The 15844-nt window shown below is 39.0% G+C and overlaps 1 protein-coding gene across 2 annotated transcripts in view; it reads right to left on the reverse strand.

Annotated features, from left to right (window-relative positions):
- Positions 1-14606, reverse strand: part of SNW1 (SNW domain containing 1) — a 31202-nt gene extending 16596 nt beyond the window's left edge. The window contains exons 1-3 of one of the 2 annotated variants that reach the window (XM_004371083.2): positions 14520-14606; positions 9379-9532; positions 5685-5846 (exon numbers count right to left, since the gene is read on the reverse strand). In XM_004371083.2, the coding sequence (XP_004371140.1) occupies positions 5685-5846; positions 9379-9532; positions 14520-14533 (330 nt within the window). In that variant the 5' untranslated portion in view covers positions 14534-14606. Of the gene's footprint in view, positions 1-5684; positions 5847-9378; positions 10546-14519 lie in introns of those variants that run through there. The other variant, XM_023726411.1, reaches the window with a different exon arrangement.
- Between the last annotated feature and the right edge of the window lie 1238 nt (positions 14607-15844).

Genomic DNA, 15844 nt, shown 5'->3' on the forward strand with positions numbered 1-15844 from the left:
TTTTTTTTTTTTTAAAATAAAAAGAAAAAATCAGTCTTAGAAGAAATACAACCAGAATGTTCCTTAGAAGAGAGGATGGCAAGACTTCGACTTGCTTACCTTGGACACGTCATGAGGAAAGACTAGTTGCTAGAAAAGAACATCATGTTTGGTAAAGTAGAGGGCCAGTGAAAATTAGGGAAACCCTCAGTAAGGTGGACTGACACAATATCTGCATTTATACCAACAACCATGAAGATGGTGCAGGACTGGGCAACATTTCGTTTTGTTATACATAAGGTAGCCATGAGTAGGAACCAATTAGAGAGCAGCTAGTAACAATATCATCCCTCTGAGGTATGTACAATGATTATACCTATATTACTGATAAGGAATCTCATGTTCATTAAACTATTTCCAGTGCCTGTAACGATGCCTTGTCCATAGGAGGCATTTTTTGCATGAATGAATTTTAGAGAAGCTCTATTCCATGCTAAATATGCTTATATTTTAGGCCCTGCAGAACTTTCTATATAAGTTGTTGATTTCCCAAAAAAGATAATCTCATGACTGTAGACTGAAATCTCTAGCTTGTCTTTCGCAAGAATGATAAGTGTAGATGACTTAGCACAAAACATACTATTCATATATTAGCTATTAATGCCATCTTCCTCTAAGACTGTTCATTTTGAAAGGAACTGCAAAGCTCACTCCAGTGACAAGGGAAGACTGAGGCTCCGTATGTTAAGGTCACACAACTAGTAACTGACTTTGCAAGTCGTCTTTCCTTTCAGGATGGAAAAACCTACACCGTCACATACTGAAAATTATTTAACAATACTCTAGAAAATAATACGAAGACTAGGAAGGGGTAATCACTTTCACACAGCAATCATTACAGGAAGGGATTCTAATAGCTCCCTGGTAGTCATATATGCACAACATAAAGTCTCAATACTAATTTAGCATACAAGAGTCATTTGCTGCTTCTTATTTGGGTATTCCAAAGTTAATAACCCTTTAAATGAGCATCAATAAGATTCTAGCATCTCACAAAGCTGAGTGAAGGACATCTGAAGAGCAAGAGTCCTCCATGGTAATTAACTATAAAACCCCAAATTTTTACTACCTAAGAACCAAATGTGCTGAAGAAACTCAGTATATCCCAGGAGGCAAAGGGTGGGAGGCTTATCTGAAAAATACATTACGTACTTGAAGGTATCAGGAGCAAAAATGAGCTCTGTGAACAAGATAAAGCAATTAACTCATCTGCAAAACAGATATTTTCCTTAGTACTAAAAACTGGCAAAGAATTGAATGGTGAAAAGAAAAAGCCTGTCAATATATTTACCATTTCAGAGGTAGAAAGAAAACACTATCTTTAGGTTTAGCTAGTTTGTAAGATCATGCCAACAAGGTAATAACATAAAATTTATCTTGGGGTAGTTTAAAGTTGTTGTTTCTGTTTGTTTTCCGGGGGGTGGAACAGTAAAGCGTGGGGGACATCTTTTAGATAATATCATGTATGCAACATTTCTCATGTAACTATTTCAGAAGGAAAAATGCATACACCAAGGCCTTTTATTTCAAGATTTATCACTCAGGTCACAAGTTAAAAAAAAAAAGGCATTTAGTTCTAATTAAGATTTACTTCAGGAAACCTTCTTCTTTCCGATTTTGTATTATCAATAAGTCTTAAATATAGTATTTATTTTTTACATGTAGAGAGATCAATGGCCTTAAATTTGCCCTAGAATATTATCTCTTGGAATCTGGTCTTATTCTTCACCTCTCTTGTTCTTTCACTATTAGTATTTCAGTGAGAACTCCCTGGTTTCTGAAGACTACCAGACCTCTCTGAAATAAATCACAAATCTTTGCATCATAGTACAAACTCAATATCCCAGTAAACTGTCTTCATCCTATGTTGGCACCTCTGCTTATCAGTCTCTAGAATGACAATGAGTTTTATCAATCCCATTTTGTACTTCTACTAGTCAATTCCTATTTTTTTACTAACAGGAAAATCAGTGTTTTTCAAATAAGGTATCACTGCCACGTCCAGTACACCCTCCCCACCCCCCGCCCTGAGTCTTTGTAAATGTGTGAGGATGCTTAGGTTAAGACAATGGGCAGGGCAGGGGGAGGCACTACGGGCATTTAATAGGTAGTGCGAGGTATGTTAAACGTTATACAACAATCAAGAAAGTCCCAATCAAAAAGTGTCCCCACCTCAAATGCCAATGACACATAGTGGGTACTCAGTTAATGCGAAATTATTAAATGCATTCTAAAACTTCATGCAGTAATCCATCCACTTTTAACAACAACAACAAAAAGCTGTATGAACCTGAGAGTGGTACCTCTATACACAACCAGTTATGTTCCATTCTAGTGGCTGAATCATAGACAAACATGGAAAGCTTTTACTATACAAATGAACAATGCTTAAAGACCTTATTTGACCAGAATACAGAAATTATTAAAAAATAAACATCCCACTTTTAACAGCTCTACTCTATTTTCAGTATACACTAATGACCTAGACGATTATTGGAGTAAGAAAAAACTTTGCAACATTTCCCAGAAATTAGATAAAATTCTTGGTTTCCAGTCCTGAAATGTAATGCAAAATGAGCTAAAGCTATATTTCATTCAAAATAAGACAACCTGCCAAGACTAACTTACTGCCCTAAAATGCTGCTTTTTCCTAACAAATGGAAGAGGCAGCATATGCCAATAAACAACAGTGATTACCCCAAAGGAGGGGAGATGTACCAAAACAAAGGCTGCTGGAGCCAAGTGAAGGCCCTTCCAGTATATGTACTACATATATAGGGGCCTATTTTCCTTTTGCAGGAGTTGACTATGCTTCCTTATTGACTTCAAGAGAAATAATTTTGTTATACAATGAAAATGGCTATCATTCACCTAAAAAACACTGATGAATGCCTGCATGTCAAGCTGTCAGGCACTAGGTGTTCCTGTCAGAGTAGGTACTGAGAGGAAAAGATGAAGACATAATCCCTGTCCTCAAAGAGCTTATAGTCAAGTGACATAGAGATAATGAGTGAACAGATAATTATAGTGAAAGGTGATGACAGCTCTGATAGAGTAAACATGGGGAGTAGAGAGGAGGGACACACAATCTAGCCAAGGATGATCAGGGAGAGGATCCTGTAATAGTGAAGAGTGAGTTGAGATTTGAAAGCAAAAGAACTTAGTCAAACAAAGAATAGGACTTTCCAGGCAGAGGAAACCTGGGGAAAATTCTCAAGGTAAGGGAGAATATACTGCATTAGGGGAACTGCAAGTAGTTCTTCATGGCAGGCATTTCTAGGGAATGACCTGAAAGTTTTTTCCTCTCTATCAACCACTTGAAATTACTTTGTGCTGCAAATAAATAGAATGGTTTAAAACTGGACCGTATATTTTTAGATTTCAGTATTTGGTCATGAGAGTTGAGGCTAGAAAGGTAAGCAGGGGGTTGAGCATGCCAGAGGAGTTTGGCCCTTATCCTAAAGATCATGTGAAGCCATGGAAAGGTTTTAAGTGGCATGCCCATGGTAGAAGAAGAGAAAGACGGAGAGAGGGAAAGAGAGAGACAGACAGACATAGATGAATTTGTTTTTTCACATAGGCAAGAAGATAGCAAAGTGGGTTCAGGCTCTGTTGCAGTAAATCAAGCAAGAAATGATTACAGCCTGAACTAAGTAGCAGAGAAGGGAATACACTTGAGAAGTGTTAAGGAGAGAAGATAGATTCATGGTCTGAGGGAAACAAAAGAACTGGAACGATTGTTACCAAAGAATTTTTAGAGAACATACAGGCAGTACGTGTCACATTTGAGATGGGAATATCCTTCGACCCAATAAGTCCACTTCTAAGAATTTATTTTACACGAATACTCATGTGCAAAAAGATGTTTGCATATGGAGCTTCAATAAAGTATTGTTTGCAATACTAAAAAACTGGAAAACAATGCTTTAAAAAATTAGGGCACAACAGCACCATGGAATTGTATAGAGATTTTTAAAAATAAAGTAGATTTATATGTGCTAACAAAAATCTTCTAAACACATTGTTAAGTTTAAAAAAAAAGGAGACCAAAGGAAATTATGAATATTAAAACCACACTGAGGTTAAAAAAAAAAAAAAAGATGTATATGTTTATATGTGTACGTAAAGTGGGAGTACATATACATAAATATCCATAGAAAAGGTGTAGAAAGATATACATCATTGTAGTAACAGTAGTGAAGTGGGAGGAGCAGGCAAGACTATATACTTATGTACTACCTTTATCTTTTACCATAAGAATATATTACTTGTGTAATTTAGAAACATACATCAATAAAATAAGGGGAACAAAGAATGATGCCCATGTTTTTGGTATTGACAGTTAAAAAGATATTATTTCCAGAACGTAAACTATGTGGAAAAATGACTCATTTGATTAAGTAGCACTTTGGGCAAATCTAGATATACCTGCTCTGATAGACAGTAAGGTATAAGGACCTAAATCCCAGGAGCAAAAACTGGACTAGAGACATAGATCTGACAGTAATCAGCATATGAGTGACAATGGAAGCCACGCGAATAAATTAGACAGAGAATGTGTCGTGACAAAATAAGTCTTAGACCTTTGCCAGGGAGCTATCTCAGCAGACTGGTTGAGGTGAGGCCACACTGCAGTGGTTTAAGAAGTGACAGGGAGAAAAAAAAAGAAGTGACAGGGAGGTAAAGAAGTGGAAAGGTCAAAAAACAACTCTTGCAAGAAGCCTGAATGTAAAATGAAGGAAATTAAGTGGTAGCTAGAGGGAGCAATGAGGGTGGTGATGGGAGGGAGACAGAGAGGGAGAGGAAGAGAGAGGCCCAAAGGGCAGATACTAAAGACTCTCAAGTATTTTTCCCAACATCTTCAATCCTACAGAGATCTTTTACTTCTATTTGGAGTATTTATTTATAAGAAAAAAACAAAAACAAAAATCTAGATCTTCTTAAAAATAGTTCCTGGGTCGAGGATAGCTGTTCTGTGATGGGATTATTTTACGTAAATTTTATTTTTGGCTTTCGATTACTTAGTAAGCTGGGCCATCCTAAATCTGAGTGGCAAATGCCAGTTTTGTATTTAATCAAGGACTAAAGAAGTTTGTGTAATTTACTATATTCAGATGAACTATTAAAATAATTAAGTATCCATGTAATTACTATGTAAGTATATGGAAGACAATTAGAAGAGACAATAATAAAATTAAGGAGCCCTGGTGGCACAGTAGTTAAGCGCTTGACCGCTAATGGAAGGGTTGGTGGTTCGAACCCACCAGCAGCTCTGCAGAAGAAAGATTTACAGCCTTGGAAACCCTATGCTGCAGTTCTACTCTGTCCTATAGGGTCACTGTGAGTCAGAATTGACTCGACAGCAACGAGTTGGTTAGCTGGTTATGACAAAATTAAAGTTGATTATTTCAGGGAGTCGAGATTATAAATGTCTACAACAAATTAATACCTTAAGTATATACAAGCTATCATGGATTTAGGGAATTCTATAGGAAAAAGTCATTGCTGGATGCTGAAGTTAACCCAAGCATACTTCACTGCTACTTCAACACAAACTAAATGGTAAGAGGTTTATCATTTCCACACAATATTTTTAAATTCTTGACGAAACATTTATCAATGGGAGAAAAATTAATGAGAATTACCTTGTCTTTTGACTGTCCTTGTCTAGCAATTGCATCATATTTAATTTTCCCTTCAGCATCCACCTGAATGGCCAGTGCATTGGACATTTTTTTCTTTCGTCCCATATCCAGTGGATACTGGGCCACGTGGATCTCTGGGAAAGCACCCCCATCTCCAAAATCCTACACATTAAAAAAAAAAGGAAAGAAAGTGAATATTTAATAATTTGCAATTCAAGATATATTCATTCAACAAATATTACACTAGATAATAAGAGATACAGCAATAAACAAAACAGAGGTCTCTGATATCATGGAGTTTACATTCTCGTGGGCCAAGATATAAATAAACACTATCTTTGGCTTGTGATAAGTGCTGCAAAGGTAATACAGAGAGTGGGGAAGAGGGGCTACTTTCTATAGGGTGGTTGAGACAGCCTTTGTGAAGAGGTAACTTGTGAGCTAAGGCCTGAATGATGAGAAGCCAGTCACAGGAAGATCTGGGAGAAGCATTTTCTAGGCAGATCAAACAGCAGTGTAAAGGTCTTGCAGCAAAAATGAGCTTGGCAGGTTCCAGGGAAAGAGAGTCCAGTGGAGGTGGAGCTTACTGAGGACAGAGGAGCTGACACAGAGGCAATAAAGTCACGTGGGTAGACAGAGACCAGATCATGAAGGGGCTTTGAGGCTGTGGTTAAGAATCTGAATTTTATATACATGGCAGGAAGAAAACTTAACAAAATGTTTAAAACGGCAAAGGTTTTAGTTTTACTACACATATTTTTCTTGGTGTGGTCAGGTCCAGGTATAGTTAGGGTAGAAATGTAAAGAATTATTTTCTTGGAATCAGATTCTATTAACATGAAATCTTGTATTCGCTGTTAAGTGAAAAGCAAACAGAGAGTAGGAAGGACCCAGGAATGAGTTTATCCACATTTCTATTATAAACAATTACTAGTATAAACGATTATTTAGAAGAGTGTTAAGACTTCTAAAGTAGAACAAGCTAAAGTCTGTCAATGAAGTTTAATGCTACAAAAAAGGTAGATTAACAATCGTGAATATTAAGTATACTTTTTACATGGCTATGTTAAATTTAGTAATATTTGCTTGTTATTGCTGTGTGGAATCGATTCTGACTCACAGCGGCCCTACACGACATTGTAGAACTGCCCCATAGGGTTTCCCAGGCTGTGATCTTCACAGGAGGAGAACGCAGGTCTTTTCTCTTGTAGATCTACTGGTGGGTTTGAACCGCTGACCTTTTGGTTAGCAGTCAAGTGCTAAACCACTGTGCCAGTATCTTATAATTTATAATATTACCTCATTTAATCCTTAGAATTTTTCAAGAGCCTAATTTCTTCATATGGAAAAAATTCTACTTTAGAAAGATTAAGTGATTTTCCCAAGGTCTTGCAGCTAGCACATGTAGGACTTGAACCCAAGTCTTTTGACTCCAAAAAATGCTGTTTCTCCCCCTAGACTGTGCTACCTTTCTTTTAGCTGAAAAAAGCCAAATCAGCACTACTAAGAAATAACATATTATTCATTTAGAGGGAGTGATGAAAAAATTTATGAAAATATCCACTTTTCTAAGACCTCCTCCTTAAAACAATTATTTCATTAGATCCAGGATATACAGTATAACATGCTTATTTGCTAGAGATTTGAAACAGAATAAAATTGAAAGAGACATTTTCTTGTAAATTAGGCAAAAATAGTTAAATTACTGCCATGAGAGGTGCTACCTGTATCCAGGCTGACAATCTCACACGCTCAGATTTGCTAGAGTTCTCCAACTATAATAAGTACTTCAGAACCATAGATGTGGCATTGTGCGGTCATTAAGCTTGCTAGAAAATCACAGCTTTTATTTTGAAAATGAGAACAAAATGCCTTCTTCAACAGAACATTCACTCCCACCAAGAAGCATTTAGGGTAGTTTGATTTTCACATAAACTATTCTATTCCACCAGGATATATGAAACCTTTAATAGTCAAGTATAATTTTAAAAAGCTAATAGTAACTCAGTGTCATAATGCTGAAATGGAAGCAAGGATGAGATTTCCATTGTATGTAAAATAATGCCTGCCACCCCCACTCTGCAATCTATTGATAGACCAAACTATCTATGATTCCTCAAAAGAAACACTCAACTCCTCCATTAGATAATGCTAATCACTACCTCTCTATCCCACTTAAGGGGACATTATAGCTTCTTTGGTGATCTTTCATTTTGCTCTGCTTCTCACAAATTATATGATCAGCGAGAACAAAACAACAAAAAATCCCTTAATAATTATAATCAGACAGGCCTTCACACACTAGACTTAATAAGGACCAGGAGAACTGAGAGAAAATAAACCTAGAGAGTATGTTAAGACCCAATATGATGTAGTTGCCTGGTCATCTTCTAAGACCTATAAAGTGTACTGGTAGGCAGGGAAATGACAAACACGGGAGAGTTTAAGAATACAGATGTCTTCTTGTGGGGTTCTAAGTAACAAGTTTCAATCCCACAAATACTTAGTTCACCATATTCAATGCTTGGATGCATATGATAAAAACCTAGGGGCGTGAGCCCTTCAGATCTGTAAAATATCAATCATAATCATATAAAGACAGAATATAACGAAGTGATAAAATGAAAATAACTGGGTGCAAAAATTAGTACAGGCACTTAAAATTTCTAATAGGGAAGGTATACTCCTTGGGATGTGGAAGAAAATCTGCAGGAGTCAGAATGAATACTGGGAAAAGGAGAGGCAAAAGGCTTGATGAAAGAGGAGGAGGTCTTGGGGAGGCAAAATATTTAAGTCTCTGAAGTTTGCTTTTCTCCTTAGATAAGACAGGTTTTCAAGCTTGGGAAAGCTGCTCTGGAATTAGGGAAAGGAATATGTATTGAACTGATTCCAGTACAGGATCCTGAGTACTTAGAAGGATAGGCAGTGCCAAGGAAGATTGTTTTTTGGGAACAGCCTAGAGATATGAGGATCATTGCAGATTCTTCCTTTTCTCACCCCACTAAATCAACCATTCAGTTATCTTTCTTCTACCTCCTAAAATTTAATCTAATTTGTAGATTAGATCAGGCATGTAATAACATTTTCAAACAGAAGATTACAAAACAGGCTAAGAGAGGTAAGGGTCACACAAATAGTAAGTAGCACAGCCATGATGCAAAATCAGTTATCTACTTATTTATTTTTAACTCCTTATCAGTCCTCTTTCCACTATACCTACAGAGAAAGAAATCAGAAAACAAAATGTTGCTGGAGTTTTCCCTGGAGGAAGGTTGTCAATTCAGGATCTGTGTGTGTGTATGTGCGCGCATGTGCGCACACGCGCGCGCGCTGGGGGAGGGGACATGAAATCCACTTGACTCACTCTTTTTTTTCCTCTTACTCCTCCAATTTTTCCCATGTGCTATAATCCCTTGATTTATAAGGGGCTTGTTAGTTTCTTTTGTACAGGTTGAAAAGTTTGGCATAAGAAGAGGCATAAACTGGCACAATTCTCTAGTGGTCACAGAGCAGTGATAAGAAGAGAAAAAAGATCAATCTTCTGAGGGGAGTATATGTCTTAAGGGCTCCAACCAGAAATTCTATCATATTGACATTCATAAGCAGAGGTTCTAGGGTCTAAATTTATTTTACAAGGGCTCTATATGACATTTCAGAAGAACTTAATAAATCCAAACTGAAGATCCATATTTACTTCTAATAACCGCGGTATCCAGCCTTTCCGGTACCCGTATGGGGGAGGTTCTCTTCTGGAGGAGACCAGTGAGGTCTGCCGTGATCTCTGGGATCTTGCCTTTTCTTCAGCCTCAAGCTGGTCCTGAGATAGCTGAGTTGGTGCGGGTAAAAAGCTATAAAGGAAGATAATAAAAGTTAGAATTAAATAAACCAACAAAAAACACATTTAATTTGGTTACTACAACTTGGTCATCAAAGAAGCCCTAGTGGTGAAACGGTTAAGTGCGTGGCTGCTAACCCAAAGGTTGGCTTCGTGGTTCAAACTACCCAGTAGCTCCTCGGGAGAAAAACAGGTGACGTGCTTCCATAAAGATTACAGCCAAGATAACTCTATAGTGCAGTTCTACTCTGTCACATGGGGTCGCTATGAGTCAGGATTGACTTGAAGGCACCCAACAATTTGGTCACCAGAGACAATTTTCCCTATAATACTTTATCCTTTGAGCAAATCAGCAGACACTTTACTGATTTCTGGCAGTATTCAATACCAGTCATTTTATTATACCTGGAAAGAAAGAAGTACATACAGTAAAAACATCTGACTAGGGAGGCAGGCATATGATATCTAGAATCAAGAATTAACATTTATTTTACATAATAGACAAAATATTGAGCTTTTATGCTTCCAAATTTCTTCTCTTTTAAAAAGAAAGTAAACATTCTTAATTATCCAGGGATCACAGTCCAGTATATGGTTTTCTTAGTATCCTTATTTATTCTTATATTCCTTACTTTTATCTATTTTACTCTTAGGCTCCTTAGTTTCAACTACTTTAGTGTCAATACTAAAGTAGTGAATGTACAATAAAGACGTGGATAAAAAAAAGAAAACACAAGTTGCATATTTAAGTGCTTTTCCCCAAGGGTATTTAGTTTAGAATGCAACTTAAAACTTAAGAGGTCAAAGAACCAAAGTAGAAGTCCTAAAGGTGTAAGTTATTATTCTTTAATCAAAGTAGCCTTTCTACTAAACATTTCTTGACAACTTTTAAGTATTATAAATATTATAGCAATACTCCAAAGTATCACAAGAAGATTTCAGTAGATGAGTATGTTTCATGCAAAAAATAATTGATTGCCTTATGATTCTTGAAAACCCTGGTAGCGTAGTGGTTAAGAGTTCAACTACTAACCAAAAGGTTGGCAGTTTGAATCCACCAGGCACTCCTTGGAAACTCTATGGAGCAGTTCTACTCTGTCCTGTAGGGTCGCTATGAGTCAGAATTGACTCAACAGCAACAGGTTCAGTTTACGGGTTATGATTCTTGTGTAGTAAGTATATGAGAATAAGCAGTAAAGCTTATTCATTTATTCAAAAATGTTTATGGATCGCTTAAGTACAGGCCACTGGCTAGACAGGTGATGAAACCACAACACTGTGAAAGACAGCTTGTAGTCTCTCAGGAGAGAGAGTCACATCACAGAAATCCATAGTTACAGATTATATTAAGTGATAAGAGAAAAGTACACGGTGCTATGAGAGCACATATCAGAGGGATCTAATCCAGTCTGGGGGGTTCTGGTAATGCAGTGGCTAAGAGCTCAGAGTTCAAATTCTATGCAATTTATTAACCTGGATAAGTTACTTACCTTTCTAAACCTCAGTTTCTCGTCGGTAAAGACAGGTCATGAGAGTACCTACCTCATAGGGTTGTATTAAATGAGAAAATCCATGAACTAGTTGGCACAGTGTCTGGACACTGTTCAATACATGTTCCATAAATGTTTGATTATTTGGAGCTGTTCCATGATTCCCCTCGTTTGTGTTAACTGCCCCCATGTATGCTCCCATAAGACCCTCTTCATACACTACTGTCACATTTATCTTACTGTACTGCAATCACCTATTCACTTACTGATCCATCTCTCACTAGACGGTGAGCAGCTTGAGGGCAGAAATCATGCCTTATGCTTCTTTCATCCCTAAGTCCCTATGCATTGTCTTGCTTACAGCAGGGGCTCCTTAAATGTCTGCAGAGAAATAAATTCATTCTACCCCTCAAATCCACCATCCTTCTTGCCTTTCCTTAAACAAGACACCTCAGGATCTTGACATATGCTATTCCCTGTGCCAAAGATTATTCTATTTATTAAGAACAATTTTTCCTATAATGCTTTTACAGAAAACTCTTACCCAGATCTTTTCATGGCTTGCTTCTTAGCTTTCATGTCTCTGCTCAATGATACCTCCTTAGTGACCACCCTGTTAAAGTAGTACCCGCCCCCCCCCCACACACACCCTGAGTCACTCTCTGTCCCTTTATCTTTCTTTATTTTACTTCTACTACTTATTTGAAATTGCATTACTGATTTGTTTACTGATACATAGTCTGTCTCCCTTACTGGTATGTAAGCTCAATGAGGATAAGGAGTTTGCCTGATTCAATGCTATAAAACCAGCACTAGAATAGTGCATGGCACATGGTAGAACTTTAAGAAATATTTACTAAGTAAATGAATGAATAAACAAATAAATAAATAGAGTCAACAAGTCTTAGGCTTCTACCAAAGTCATTTTCAGTAAACCATATGTATCTAATACATAAGGATAAAGAGCTACAAAGAAACCAAAATTATTACTTCTGTTTCATTTCTTTTTATTTTTCTTTACCTTATGTTGGAAGAACTGATCACAAAAATGATCAAAAGGCAGGCAGCCTGCCAGAGAAGCAAAGGGCTTTGACAATCTAGTAAACAGGTAACAGAGCCTGAATTACAGTCAGAACCTACTCTAGCCTTCCAGAGGGTCTTAACTTTGTTGTTCCCTGAAAAGGATGACATTTCCATAAAGTCGAACACTCCCACAAGGAGATGGGAGGCTGGCCTTGAGATAATTAAAAAAAACAAACAAACAAACTCACTGCCTTCAAGTGGATTCCAACTGTTAGCAACCCATAGGACAGAGCAGAACTGCTCCATAGGCTTTCCAAGAAGCGGCTGGTGGATTCAAACTGCCAGTCTTTTGGTTAGCAGCTAAATGCTTGACACTGTGCTCCCAGGGCTCCAAACAACCTTCAGATAACACAGATAAAATAGACTGCTGGTTATATGCACAGCAGTAAATCTACCAGTTCTCAACTGGTAGCAATTTTACCCCCCAGGGGGTATCTGGAAATGTCTAGAGATGTTTTTGACTGTTAGGACTTGGTGGGAGAGGGGAGTGCCACTAATATCTGGAGGACAGAGGCCAAGGATGCTGCTGAACATCCCACCACGCATAGGGAGCCCCACAAAACAAATTATCCAGTCCAAAATGTCAATAGTGCCACTATTGAGAAATCCTAGTTTACCCTTCTCCCTTTACTAAAGAAAGCATATTAAATGCAAGTGATGTTATTAGATGCATAACTTCAAATACACTCAAATATAGAAAATTAAATCAGTGAGACTTTAAACCTTTAGTATTAGTCACTGGTGACACCAAGACTGACATATCAGTATGTCAAGACCTTGCAGTTAAGATTCCTTGGTAGATCTTGGAGATAACATAAATAACACCTCACCTGTAAACTTGAGACCATCTCTAAAAATCAAGTCAGCTAGAACTAACTAAACAAAAACGAGCCCTGTTGGTGCAACTGTTAAGCACTAGGCTGCTAACCAAAAGGTAGGTAGTTTGATCCCACCAGTGGCTCTGTAGGGGAAAAGACCTGGCGATCTGCTCCCGTAGACTACAGCCTGCAAAACCCTATTGGACAGTTCTACTCTGTCACACGGGGTCACTATGAGTTGGAATCAACTCGACAGCAGACAACAATTCAACAAAATCAGAAAGCTATGTAGTCCCAAAGACTAGCCATTTAAACATTACATTGTGTCACTACAATAAGCACACAATACCCATGACATCTTTGGTATTTTTCCTTTGCGTCCATTTCCAATTCCATCTTTTCCACAAACAAACACTTCCCTCATAACTCTACTGGCCTCTATCACAGTGCCTTGTACCTAGAAGGCACTCAACTGCCTGTAACATTTACTATAAGAAACTCTCCAGTCCACACAGCTCATTCCATCTAACTCTTTACACACTTATGGTTTGTGTTGTTCTTCAATTGTTCATATTTGTATGCCTTGCTCACCACTGTCTCCGCAGCCAAAAACTGTCAGATTTCCTTCTGTATACACCACAACCCTTAGGATGGGGCAAGGCACCCCATAGCACTTCCCAAAAGAATTTTCTGAATAAAACTTTTCGGATTCATAATTGTCATCTGCAAGGAAAAATACGTGAGAATACGGTTTGTTAAGGGAGCTCAAGTCGATGTCCTAAAATGATTACTTCTAAGGTCCAAAGTTACAACCCTCTTTGACACTAAACTTTTCCTGTTGAATTCGCAGGGAAAAGTTTTTCTACTTAAATGGGGCAGCAAGGTCGCTCACTAGTAGGAGTTATGTAACTTCTTGGGATCTCCCACTTAGAGCATCTTTTTCTCAAAGGCGGGGACCCTTTACATACGGTTACCAAGGCAACCGCGAATAGCAAAAATCGGAAGCGGTTCCATCTAGGGAAGAAGTTCTAAGGTCCAAAGTTAAAGCCGGGAGCAGCGGCGCATATTAGCAAACAGCGGCCACGGCTGAGGATAGTTTAAAATCTCTATTCACTTCCGGGCCTCTTTCTTCAGGAGTCCTTGTTTCAGGAAATGGAATGGACAGAAAGACCTCAGCAGGAATCGGCCAAAAGGCCAGGTAGTCGCTTCCCGCCGCCTTCACTCCGCCGAAACAAATAAGCAACTGCCCTGCGCACATCTCTTCTACCCAAGCCGTCGCATTGAGAGGTAGCGGTCTCCACATACCCCACGATGCTTAAGCGAAACACACGTGCGACTCCTCAGTATCTGAGGCCAGAGAACTATTCGCCACGCCACGGCTTTGGCCTCAGGGAGGGGACGATCTCAACCGGGATAGACGCTCAGGAAACACCTCAGCTTCGGCGAGGCCTAGTCGCCGCGGCGGCTGGCAGGAGGGCCTAGCCACGGTCTTAGTCCAAGTCGCTCTCTTCCCAAGGCCGGGTCCCCGCCCGGAGAGTATGAACAGAGAAATGAAAAACACGGATAGTCTCAGACCCTTCCGTATCGAGGACCCAAATCAACAACCCACCTGGTGAGCGCCATCTTCTTCCGCTTCTTCCAGCGCAAGCGACAGCACCGCGGGGCGGATCTTCCCTTGGCGACGAGGCCGGGAAGGAAGGAGCGCGCAACGCGCAGCCGCCCTTGCCGAAAGGCCTTGTGGGATTAGTAGTAATTTGATCTGGAGTACAATTCGGGTCTATTCTAACCAGCCTAAACGGTTATCCTTTGACAATCACGTTAAGAAGTAAAGACTTAACTATACTCTATGATATCATAGGGCGTTCCCTAGGCAAAATAACACAGAGGAAGGTGCCTTTTAGCCACTTTTTTCTCCCACTCAATCCCGTTCCCATAGTGTAACCCGTTGCCATGGAGTCGACTCTGACTCATAGCGACCTATAGGACTGAGTAGAACTGCCCCGTGCGGTTCCCTAGGCTGGGAAGGAGCGCTGGTGGGTGCAGTGGTTAAGCTCTGGGCTGCTAATTGTAAGGTGGGCGCTTGACTGCTAACTGAAAGGTGGGCGGTTTGAACCCACCAACCGCTCAGCGGGAGAAAGATGTAGCAGTCGGCTTCTGTAAAGATTGTAACCTCTTCTGTAAACATTATAACCCTATGGAGCAGTTCTACTCTGTCCAATAGTGTCACTATGATTCAGAATCGACTGGAAGGCAATGGGTTTGGTTTTGGAATCTTTACAGAAGCAGATTGCCACATCTTTTTCTAGAGGAGCGGCTGGTGGGTTCCAACCTCCCACCTTTTGGTTAGCAGCCCAGGGCTGAACCACTGCGCCACCAGGACTCCTATACCCCTACAGTAGGGGTCCCAAATGCAAAAGCCTTCAGGCGATAACCACGTTAAAAAAAGGGTAACAGGATTTAAAACAATATGAAGTCGGAGATTGGCAAATGGAGAGTTATTGGATGTTCTGAAGACATTCACATTTAAAACTTTTTTCTTTACATGGTATCTCCCCACACAAAACATTCTCCTGGAAAACGTATTTTGTGATCTTTAGTAAGTTACTTTTCAAAAACTCCTGATATATACTATGTAAGTGTGCTTTTATGTATGTATGTATGCTTTTTAGGTACATGTGGATTATAAATTCTTAGTGAAAAGATAGTATAAATGAAATCTGCTTCAAAATACTGGGTGGAGGGGTGTGTGTGGTGCATAGATGAACCAAGACTAGTCATGAATTTTGATCATTGTTGAAGTTGGGTGATAGGAAAGTGAATGTTCGTGGTATTATCCTCTCTGCTTTTGTATACATTTGAAGTTTTCTACACACATACAGAAAAGTGCATACATTGTATGTGTACAACTCCGGATTTTCCCAAACCACACCAATG

Source organism: Trichechus manatus, unplaced genomic scaffold, assembly GCF_000243295.1.
Source record: "Trichechus manatus latirostris isolate Lorelei unplaced genomic scaffold, TriManLat1.0 scaffold00010, whole genome shotgun sequence".
Classification (NCBI taxonomy): domain Eukaryota; kingdom Metazoa; phylum Chordata; class Mammalia; order Sirenia; family Trichechidae; genus Trichechus; species Trichechus manatus.